The sequence below is a fragment of the Somniosus microcephalus genome, chromosome 15 (assembly GCF_052327205.1).
Source record: "Somniosus microcephalus isolate GS21.2 chromosome 15, FLI_Smic_1.0, whole genome shotgun sequence".
NCBI lineage: Eukaryota > Metazoa > Chordata > Chondrichthyes > Squaliformes > Somniosidae > Somniosus > Somniosus microcephalus.
This window is the reverse complement of record NC_141001.1, coordinates 4,394,132-4,405,334: the sequence shown is the minus strand read 5'-3', so window position 1 is coordinate 4,405,334 and position 11,203 is coordinate 4,394,132. Positions and strand designations below refer to the sequence as shown.

Here is an 11,203-nt window from a genome sequence, read left to right as displayed (position 1 = left end):
GTCTGGGACAGACAGACACTGTAAATAGACACCAGTCTGGGACAGACAGACACTGTAAATAGACACCAGCCTGGGACAGGCAGACACTGTAAAGAGACACCAGTCTGGGACAGACAGACACTGTAAATAGACACCAGTCTGGGACAGACAGGCACTGTAAATAGACACCAGTCTGGGACAGACAGACACTGTAAATAGACACCAGCCTGGGACAGACAGGCACTGTAAATAGACACCAGTCTGTGACTGACAGACACTGTAAATAGACACCAGTCTGGGACAGACAGACAATGTAAATAGACACCAGTCTGGGACAGACAGACAATGTAAATAGACACCAGTCTGGGACAGACAGACAATGTAAATAGACACCAGTCTGGGACAGACAGACAATGTAAATAGACACCAGTCTGGGACAGACAGACACTGTAAATAGACACCCGTCTGGGACAGACAGACACTGTAAATAGACACCCGTCTGGGACAGACAGACACTGTAAATAGACATCAGTCTGGGACAGACAGGCACTGTAAATAGACACCAGTCTGGGACATACACTGTGTAGAGACACCAGTCTGGGACAGACAGACACTGTAAATAGACACCCGTCTGGGACAGACAGACATTGTAAATAGACACCAGTCTGGGACAGACAGGCACTGTAAATAGACACCAGTCTGGGACAGACAGACACTGTAAATAGACACCAGTCTGGGACAGACAGACACTGTAAATAGATACCAGTCTGGGGCTGACAGACACTGTAAAGAGACGCCCGTCTGGGACAGATAGTCACTGTAAATAGGCACCAGTCTGGGACAGACAGACACTGTAAATAGATACCAGTCTGGGGCTGACAGACACTGTAAAGAGACACCCGTCTGGGACAGATAGACACTGTAAATAGGCACCAGTCTGGGACAGACAGACACTGTAAATAGACACCAGTCTGGGACAGACAGACACTGTAAATAGACACCAGTCTGGGACAGACAGGCACTGTAAATAGACACCAGTCTGGGACAGACAGACACTGTAAATAGACACCAGTCTGGGACAGACAGGCACTGTAAATAGACACCAGTCTGGGGCTGACAGACACTGTAAAGAGACACCCGTCTGGGACAGATAGACACTGTAAATAGGCACCAGTCTGGGACAGACAGACACTGTAAATAGACACCAGTCTGGGACAGACAGACACTGTAAATAGACACCAGTCTGGGACAGACAGGCACTGTAAATAGACACCAGTCTGGGACAGACACTGTGTAGAGACACTCGTCTGGGACAGACAGACAATGTAAATAAACACCAGTCTGGGACAGACAGACGCAGTAAATAGACATCAATTTGAGTGAGTTGTCAGGTTGGTTTTAGTGCATTAGTACAAATGAAATGGCTTCATGTAAAGCTGCGCCGAAGAACATGCTGCGACCTTGGTTACTCGGCCGCAGGTCTCCCGGTGATGTTGTCCAGCGGTCCAGTCCACCTGCTCCCTGCTGACCAGTAGTGCATTCGCTCAGCCGGCCTCTGAGGTTGGGACCGGGGCGATATCACAAGAACCGGAGCAGCTGCCACGCTGCTCTGGGCAAGTCCAGCGCACAGAGAGACCAGGCCGCAAGGTGAAACTAAAGACTGCTGCTCAAAGATCCGGACAATAAACAGGAACAGAGACCGTCAGGTACCAAACAGTTTACAAATCGAAAACAAAGCATAGCAAAATGGGATCTCTCCAGATCCAACATAGAAAGTCCCCTTAAAACGTCTCTCAACACCTTGAGACTGTTGCATTGATAATTGCGGTTGGTGCTCTTTGTAACTCCTTCTGTCAACTGACCCCTCTCTCAATTGGTTTTATTTCCCACCCCTCGTTAACACCAAGTGAAGCGGCCTTCTTGAGACGGTGAGATGGGCACCACACGGAGAGCTCCGGGGTCATTCGTGCACATCCCAGATTTCTGAAAGGAGAGGCGGCAATTTTTTATCCTGAAGTCGGAGTGCAAAGACTTGCTCGGAATGGACGCTGCTCAGAGTCCGCAGGCAAACCAGCTTCATCAGCATCCGCGGAAACATCAGGTGGTCCTGCAACAGATAGATGGTACCGAGTCAACATGAACTCACTGTACACTCAGCACATGAAAGTGAGAGCAGGTTAGTGTTTGGTTAGAGCCCGTCTGAAAGATAGGGATATCAGTGCATGAGGGGCTGGGAGTACACCAGGGTCAAAGGGCAAGTTATCTTGCCCCAATTGTTCTTAAAGGGACCCTTGAAGCTGCCCTGCTACTGTGGGGGAGAGATGGAGAAGCAGAAACAAACCAGGGCACACGCTGTGGAGGTGCCTTGCACAGAAGGGTGGTCCCCTCTGGAGCTGAAGGAATTCCTCAAGCCAAGAGCAGCAGAGCAATGTGGATAGAAGTCGCTGCCGTGTCAGGTGTGCACATATCCCGGGAACAAATCAGGAAGAACTTTGCTAGTTTGGTGGCCAAGGTAAGTGTGTGTACACTTGGCTTAATTTTAGAATGCATCTTTAACAGCACTGATCAGATCTGACAGAGTATTAAAGGCAAAGACAAATGCTTAAGACCATACAAGAGGTGATCTTGCCAATGAGTCAGGAATGAGAGAGGGTGCAGTCATTAGTGGAACCAGAAATTCAAATCTACAGAAAACAAGAGAAGTATTTTCAGATATAGGGATGTGGAAAGGTAGTAAGAGAAGAAGAAATAAAGCAAGGCCAGGAATATGAGGCCGTCAGCAATGTAAAGGTGAGTAAGAGTTTGACGAGGGATGCACAAGGAGCGAAGACTGGGAGTCAATGGCAGGGTGTACTTGGGACCCAGTCTACCGAGTAAGGCTGTTAGGCCTAGAAATTCACTGGCCTTAGCACCGCTTTTGAGGCGCTAGAGGGCCTAGCGGCGAAGTTATGGCCAGTTTTGAAATTGACAGGGGCCCTAAATCGGCGTTAGGCCGGTAGCGCTGCGCCGGCACCGATGACGTCATCGGTGTGCGCAGCGTCCCGGTTGCCATGGTAACCCGCCCGAACTCGGAAATTGAGTTGCAGCCGCCTCGCTCGTGGCAGCCGCAAGCAACGTTCTGGCAGAGGTGCCTTACAGAACGTTGCGCCGGCGCATTAAAGGCCCCGCGGCGGCCGGCCGCTTTCCCGCCGCCCGCCTGGCCGCAGCTCCCTCCCCGGACTTCCCCCCCCCCCCCCCCCGGAACAGAAGCAAGCCCGGCACTTGTCCGAGGTGCCGGGCTCATTTTTAAAAAGATTATCGCGGGCCGCGGCCGGGTGCAGGCAGCTCCTCCTTAAGGGAAGGAGGAGGCCTGCACTTCCCGAACCTGCCGCACCGCAGCGGGCGCCGCAGCGCCGGAATAGCGCCGAAATTCAGCGCATAGCACCAGTTTTCAGGCGCTAACAGCTTTCAGCAGCGCCGGCAGCCGTTTGGGCGCAGAAGTAGTGAATTTTTGGCCCGCCCAGCGCGACTTAGCTCCGGCACTAACTTCCGGCGCTAAAGCCGTCGCTGCGCCAAAACCCAATTTCTGGGCCTTAGTGTTTATTTACATGTACCGATAAATACTGGGAATGGAAGTCGGGACAATTCAGGGTGGGTGGGTCAATCCTGGTCACTGGGAATGGAGGTAGTGACACCCCAGGGTGGGTGGGCCTTGTCTGAGCGACACTTTTTATTATGTTTAATGATGGCTTTAGTTGTTGCCCCAGCTGAGGTGTGAGGTGAGATTGCATGGTTAGAGGTTCACTGAGCAATTATTATAAAAAACTTGATTTTTCTAATGAATCCTGAAGGGCGAGGTTGTATTGCTGATATTTAAAGTAAAGACGATGAAATGAAAGGAAGGTAGGTGAATCTGATGGCCCAGACGCAGCACCCATCACTCACGTTTGGTCTCTTTATCCGTGTATAGGAATGGAGAGCCTCAACGTAAGGCTGCTGCAGCCTTTCCACCAACTCATGGTCTTCAACATTCGGGCGGTCTGGGGAAAGAGACAATGCGATTCAGTATGGTTACCTCAGAACACCACCACTAACCTACCGGTTGTATTGGCAGAATGGATACACTGGGGATGGCCGCAGTACCGGTAGGGTGGGACCGAGTACCTCCAGCTAGATGTACAATCTGGAGTGGTGTGTAATTTGTCCCTAAGGGTAGAATCCCTCCAGTACCCCGTCTGTCCCACTGGCCACGACTGTGACTGACAGGCTGTTGCCAGGAGCAGCCGACCTATTCCCCTCCTCTCCTGAATGAAAGAAGAAAGACTTGCATTTATATAGTGCCTTTCACGACCTCAGGACATCTCAAAGTGCTTTACAGCCAATGAAGTACTTTTGAAGTGTAGTCACTGTTGTAATGTAGGAGAAAGCAGCAGCCAATTTGCGCACAGCAAGCTCTCAAGAACAGCGCTGTGATAATGACCAGATAATCTGTTTTAATGATGTTGGTTGAGGAATGAATATTGCTCAGGGCACCGGGAAGAACTCCCCTACTTTTCTTCTAATAGTGTCATGGGATCTTTTACACCCACCTGAGAGGGCAGATGGGGCCTCGGTTAGCACTGTTGCCTCACAGCGCCAGAGACCCGGGTTCGAATCCGGCCTCGGGCGACTGTCTGTGTGGAGTTTGCACATTCTCCCCGTGTTTGCGTGGGTTTTCTCCGGGTGCTCCGGTTTCCTCCCACAGTCCAAAGATGTGCGGGTTAGGTTGATTGGCTATGATAAATTGACCCTTAGTGTTAGGGGGATTAAATACGTGGGGTTACAGGGATAAGGTGGGATATGTGTTGGTGTAGGGGTTACGGGGATCGGGTGGGATATGGGTCGGTGCAGGCTCGATGGGCCGAAATGGCCTCTATCTGCACTGTGGGGTTTCTGTGATTCTGTGATTAATCTGTGTCTTTCTAAGTGAAGGTTTATACTGTCCCTCAGAATTGATTCCAGTAATTTTCCCACCATCGAGGTTAAACTAACTGGCCTGTAATTACTTGGTTTATCCTTTCCTCGCTTTTTAAACAATGGTACAACGTTAGCAGTTCTCCAATCCTCTGGCACCACTCCTGTCACCAGGGAGGATTGGAAAATGATGGTCAGAGCCTCCGCAATTTCCTCCCTTGCTTCTTTTAATAGCCTCAGATATATTTCATCCAGCCCTGGTGATTTATCTACTTTCAAGGATGCTAAGCCCCTTAATACTTCCTCTCTTACTATGTTTATCCCGTCCAATATTTCACTATCTTCCTCCTTAACTTCAACATCAGCATCGTCCCCCTCTTTTGTGAATACAGCTGCAGAGTGTTCATTAAATACCTTCCCCACATCCTCCGCCTCCACACATACATCACCATTTTGGTCCCTGATAGGCCCTACTCTTTCCTTAGTTATCCTCTTGCTCTTTATATAATTATAAAAGTTCTTTGGGTTTTCTTTGACTCTACTTGGCAGTAATTTTTCATGCCCTCTTTTTGCTTTCCTAATTTCCTTCTGAATTTCACCCCTACACTTTCTATACTCTTCTAGGCTTTCTGCAGTATTGAGCTCACGATATCTGATATAGGCTTCCCTTTATTGCCTTACCTTACCCTGTATGCACCTTGTCATCCAGGGGGCTCTAAATTTGGCAGTTTTACACTTTTTCTTTGTGGGAACATGTTCACCCTGAACTCCGTGTATCGCCCTCTTGAACACCTCCCACTGCTCGGACAATGATTTAACCTTCAAGTAACTGCTTCTCAACCTAGTAAAATTGGCCTTCCCCCAATTTAGAACCCTTACTCCTGTTTTTTCTTTGTCCTTATCCATAATTTTGCTAAAACTAACTGAATTATGATCACTACCACAAAAATGCTCTCCCACTGATACTCCTTCCACCTGCCCAGCTTCATTCCCTAAAACTAAATCCAGAACTGCCCCCCTCTTGTTGGGCTTGCTACGTATTGGATGTTGGGTTTTAAATTGGTGCTTCAGAGCATATTTCCTTTCAGCTGTATGCATAATTATCAAGCAGTGGCCCTTTAGGTTTCCTATCTCCTAGGGCTTAACTCAAAGGCTACAAGCAGAGCACTCTGACAAGCAAGCAGCCCCTAGTTTTAATTCCTATTCAATTCACATGGAAAGAATATCTCAGACAGCCTTGCTCTAGTTGTTATTTCTGAAGCCACTGGGAGGCCAGAGACGGTGAATCTGCTGAAGTGCCATGGGATGGATATTCAACTTGTCCACCTGTGTGTAAACCTGCTGTTACAAATCGTCCCCTGCCATCAAAGCTGCCTGAATTTGATTTCCAATGATTTCATTGAATATATTATGCTGCAGGTGCTGACTCAGGCCTAGTATTCTCACAAGAATTAGTGTAGGGTTGTGCTATATGCATTTTTGTATCACAGACATTTTCTGAACTAATATAATCTGCTGCATTGTCTCATGGTTTTATTTATCTGTCACTTTACATAGTTTCTAGCCTACACCACAATCTGATAGTGTTAATTTCAGAATTGTAGTGATAATTAAAGACCAGTGTAGAAGGAAGGCAGTCAATGTGAAGTGTCCCTTTAATTGTACAGATGGACAAGACCCCATACCTGCTGAGAAGAGATTGATGGCGATTAGTAGAGCATATTCCGCATCATCCAAGTGTAGATCATTCATACCCTTTGAGAACTCAAAGATGGGATTGATAAACTCAAACTGTAGTCCTGAGCCAGGCAAGGAGAAAGAGGGATAAGGAATTACACACAGTATCAGAATGGGATCCCAGCTCCTCTGTATATCCAACCATTACACACAGTATTGGAAAGGGATTCTGGCCCCTCTGTACATCCAACCATTACACACAGTATTGGAATGGGATTCCAGCCCCTCTGTATATCCAACCATTACACACAGTATTGGAATGAGATTCCAGCCCCTCTGTACATCCAACCATTACACACAGTATTGGAATGGAATTCCAGCCCCTTTGGGACTGGGGAGTGGGAGAGTTGGGATTGGGGTGGGTATATGGGGAGTGGGAGAGTTGGGATTGGGTTGAGTATATGGGGAGTGGGAGAGTTGGGATTGGGTTGAGTATATGGGGAGTGGGAGAGTTGGGATTGGGTTGAGTATATGGGGAGTGGGAGAGTTGGGATTGGGTTGAGTATATGGGGAGTGGGTGAGTTGGGATTGGGTTGGATATATGGGAAGTGGGAGAGTTGGGACTGGGTTGGATATATGGGAAGTGGGAGAGTTGGGACTGGGTTGGGTATATGGGGAGTGGGAGTGTTGGGATTGGGTTGGATATATGGGGAGTGGGAGAGTTGGGATTGGGTTGGGTATATGGGAAGTGGGAGAGTTGGGATTGGGTTGAGTATATGGGGAGTGGGAGAGTTGGGATTGGGTTGAGTATATGGGGAGTGGGAGAGTTGGGATTGGGTTGGATATATGGGGAGTGGGTGAGTTGGGATTGGGTTGGGTATATGGGGAGTGGGAGTGTTAAGTCCGTGAATGATTGAGACACGGACTAGCAGGAGAGAAAACAAACAGGTCTTTACTGGTGAAAGGCATAAACGAAACTAAACAGAGGCTCTCTAGCGCCTTTTATACAGGGGTGGTCACTGCCGGTACTGCAGTCTGAGACCAGTTATTCTCTTAAAGGTACATACACAACAATTCCTCCCCTTTTAGATAAACAGTACATAACATTCATTTAAGAACTAATGATAACGAATTACAATCACAATTACTGTTGCTAGATACATTGGTTAAGTTTAAGCAATTATAAGTTCAGTCTTTGAGGAGGCTTCCTGATTCTGTCTGGATAACGCCTCTTTGGAGTATCAGGTTCTTCTGGCAATGTTGAGTCGGAATCAATGTCGTTGTTTGGTTCATCTGCTTCCAATATTACCGGTTCTGCGGTAGCTGCAATTGGAACGTCGATTTCATTACCAGGTGTATCAGATCGTGGTGTGGAGTTGACGTTTTCCAGTGACTCTAGAATCTGGTCAGCATGGCGTCTTACAATGCTCTCCCCAATGTCCACGGTACACATGAGAGGTCCTTGTCATGTACAAATCGTTCCTGGCTGCCATTTCTCAGTGCGGTAGTCCCGGGCCAAAACTGGTTGACCTATCTTAAAACTCCTGGTCGGCCTTTCATTCATATTCTGAAACTGCCTGTTCTCCACATCTCTTCGGGCGTTTGGCTTAACCAAATCCAAGCGGCATCGTAGTCTTCGATTGAAGAACATCATGGCTGGAGTTTGGTTGGTAACCGCATGTGTCGCATTCCGGTAGGCAAACAAGAAGTTGTCCACCTTGTGTTGTAGGGGTATATCTTCATTACACATTGGCCTTGATAGCTTTCTTGAATGTTTGGACAAACCTCTCGGCCAATCCATTAGTGGCTGGATGATATGGGGCAGATGTGTAATGCTTAACACCATTGTTCTTTAAGAACCTCCGGAACTCTTCAGACACAAACTGTGGTCCATTGTCAGAGCAAATCTGTTCAGGCAGCCCATTCCTGGCGAATATGGTTCGTAAAACTGCGATAGTTTTTTCCGTGGTGGTTGAGGACATTTTTATTACCTCTGGCCACTTTGAATGTGCATCCACCGCAATTAAAAACATCGAGTCCATGAAGGGACCAGCAAAATCAATGTGCACCCTTTGCCATGGAGATGAGGGCCACTCCCATGGATGCAGAGGAGCTTGTGGTGGGGCGTTTTGGACCTTCTGGCATCCTGCACAGCTCTTGGTCATCTCTTCGATTTCTCTATCGATTCCCGGCCACCACACAAACGCTCTGGCTAAGCTCTTCATTTTTACCCCACCCAGATGACCCTCATGAAGCTCATTGAGCACTCTATCCGTCAACTTAGGTGGAATTACTACTCTGGATCCACACATCAAGGTTCCTCTGCACACTGACAGCTGTTCTCTTCTTGGCGAAAATGCTGGCAGCAGTGGTTCGCCATGTGCTGGCCATCCCTTCACCGTTAAATCATAGACCCGTGATAGTGTCGGGTCATTCCGTGTTTCCGTTTCTATGTTTGCATTCGTCACTGGGAGACATTCGACTATGGTCGAGTGGAATAACTCCATTGGATCCACTGCAAGGTCTTCTTCTTCCACCGTCGGCAACGGTAGACGTGACCATCCATCAGCATTTCCATGCTGTTTAGTTCCCCTGTACTCGATGTCATATTGGTGTGCCTCTAGGAAAAGGGACCATCTCTGCAGCCGTTGTGCTGTCATTATCGGTACGCCCTTCTGAGGGTTGAAAATGGAGACAAGAGGTTGATGATTGGTTAGTAGAGTAAATTTTTGACCGTGCAGATAGTGATTGAACTTCTTCACCCCCCACACTAGACTGAGGGCCTCTCTGTCAATCTGGATGTAGTTACGCTCGGCAGAAGTTAACGAGCGTGAAGCAAAAGCTATCGGCCTCTCCAAACCATCAAGGAATTTATGTGACAGTACCGCCCCAATGCCGTAGGGAGACGCATCACACGCCAGCCTGATTGGCAGTGCTGGGTTGTAGTGAGCCAATACTTCCTTCGAAGTGATTAAGTCCTTACTCTTCTGAAAAGCACGTTTACATTCATCGCTCCATTTCCATGCTACCCCCGTTCGTAGCAGGGCGTTCAGTGGATGCAGAATTGTCGACAAATTCGGCAAAAACTTATGATAGTAATTCACCAACCCGAGGAATGACCTCAGTTGCGACACATTATCAGGCGCTGGGGCCTTAACAACCGCTTCAATTTTGTCAGGGGACTTATGTAACCCCTCTTCATCAATCACGTGGCCACAATACGATATCTGTTTCTTAAAAAATTCGCACTTGGGGCGGTTGGCTCGCAGCCCATGTTCCCGTAGTCTAGTGAGTGCCTGTTCTAGGTTGTTAAGGTGTTTGCTGTCATCTTCACCTGTTACAAGGATGTCGTCCAAGTAACACTGAGTCCCCGGAATCCCTTGCAGGACTTGTTCCATCGCTCTTTGCCATATCGCCGGAGCCGATGCTACTCCAAATACCAATCGATGATACTGGTAAAGACCTTTGTGAGTGTTTATCGTGAGATACTTCCTAGAGGACTCTTCAACCTCCATCTGCAAATATGCTTGTGCTAGGTCAATTTTTGTTAAACGCTTCCCTCCAGACAGTGAGGCGAAGATGTCTTCTATCCTTGGAAGAGGATATTGTACTGTGTGAAGGACAGGGTTCACCGTCACCTTGAAATCCCCACAGATGCGAATCTTCCTTGGCTCTCCGGACTTATTGCTTAACGTTTTCTTCATGACAGGAACGATGGGTGTCGCCCACTCGCTCCAGTCGACCTTAGACAACACGCCCACCTTCTCCAGATTCTCCAGCTCTGCCTCGATGGCTGGACGAATTGCATATGGTACCGGTCTCACTTTGAAAAACTTGGGAACTGCATTCTCTTCTATTTTTAACGAGGCGGTTACGCCTTTAAGCGTGCCCAGTTCTTGTTGAAATACCTCTTTGGCGTTAGCTAAGGTTGTTGACAATTGTCCAGGAGTGACGTCTTCATCTTTTTTACCGTCCACCGTCATTGCATGAATGGAATGCCAATCTACGTTTATCTTCCTGATCCATTCCCATCCCAATAACGGTGGTCCACCATTTGGCAGTATGTAGAGATAAAATTTCCGTATTTTCTTGCCATTGTATTCGACAGGCACCCTTATTTTTCCTCTGGGGTATACTTTTTGCCCCGTATACGTCGTCAAGACGATGGATGTCTCTCTCAAGGGTATGTGTGAAAATAGCCGCTCATAGTCTCGTCGATTCATGACGGTTAGCGCTGATCCTGTATCCAATTCCATTTTAACTTGGGACCCTGCTATCGCGAGGGTGACCCAAATGGTTCAGTGATCCTCTTTTGTGATTACATTGTGAAGTTTGAGACAGCTTAATCTCCTGTTCTCGGATTCACTATCGCTCATCTGGTCTTCGGAACTACTGTCCGTCATCTTTTGTACTTTCTTGTACGGTTCCTGAGTAGCCTTTTTGTTGTCGCTGGTCTTCTTCCCAGACCTACAAACTCGTGCAATGTGTCCAATCTTCCCGCATTGTCTGCATATTTTGTCTTTGGACCAGCAGTCCTTCTGGTCATGGTTAGTTCTGCCGCAGCGATAACATTTTGCAAATCCCCGTGTCATCTCGTGGGTGCCGTATTCCTATG

At 47.9% G+C, this 11,203-nt stretch overlaps 1 protein-coding gene across 2 annotated transcripts in view; it reads right to left on the bottom strand.

Moving 5' to 3' along the window:
* Positions 1–1,359: 1,359 nt before the first annotated feature.
* The window catches only part of nr1h3 (nuclear receptor subfamily 1, group H, member 3), a 301,887-nt gene continuing 292,043 nt past the window's right edge, over positions 1,360–11,203 (bottom strand). For both annotated transcript variants that reach the window (XM_086007467.1, XM_086007466.1), the window contains 3 exons: positions 6,597–6,710; positions 3,904–3,998; positions 1,360–2,086 (listed from right to left, as the gene is read on the bottom strand). In XM_086007467.1, coding sequence (XP_085863593.1) covers positions 1,940–2,086; positions 3,904–3,998; positions 6,597–6,710 — 356 coding nt within the window. In that variant the 3' untranslated portion in view covers positions 1,360–1,939. The remainder of the gene's footprint in view (positions 2,087–3,903; positions 3,999–6,596; positions 6,711–11,203) is intronic.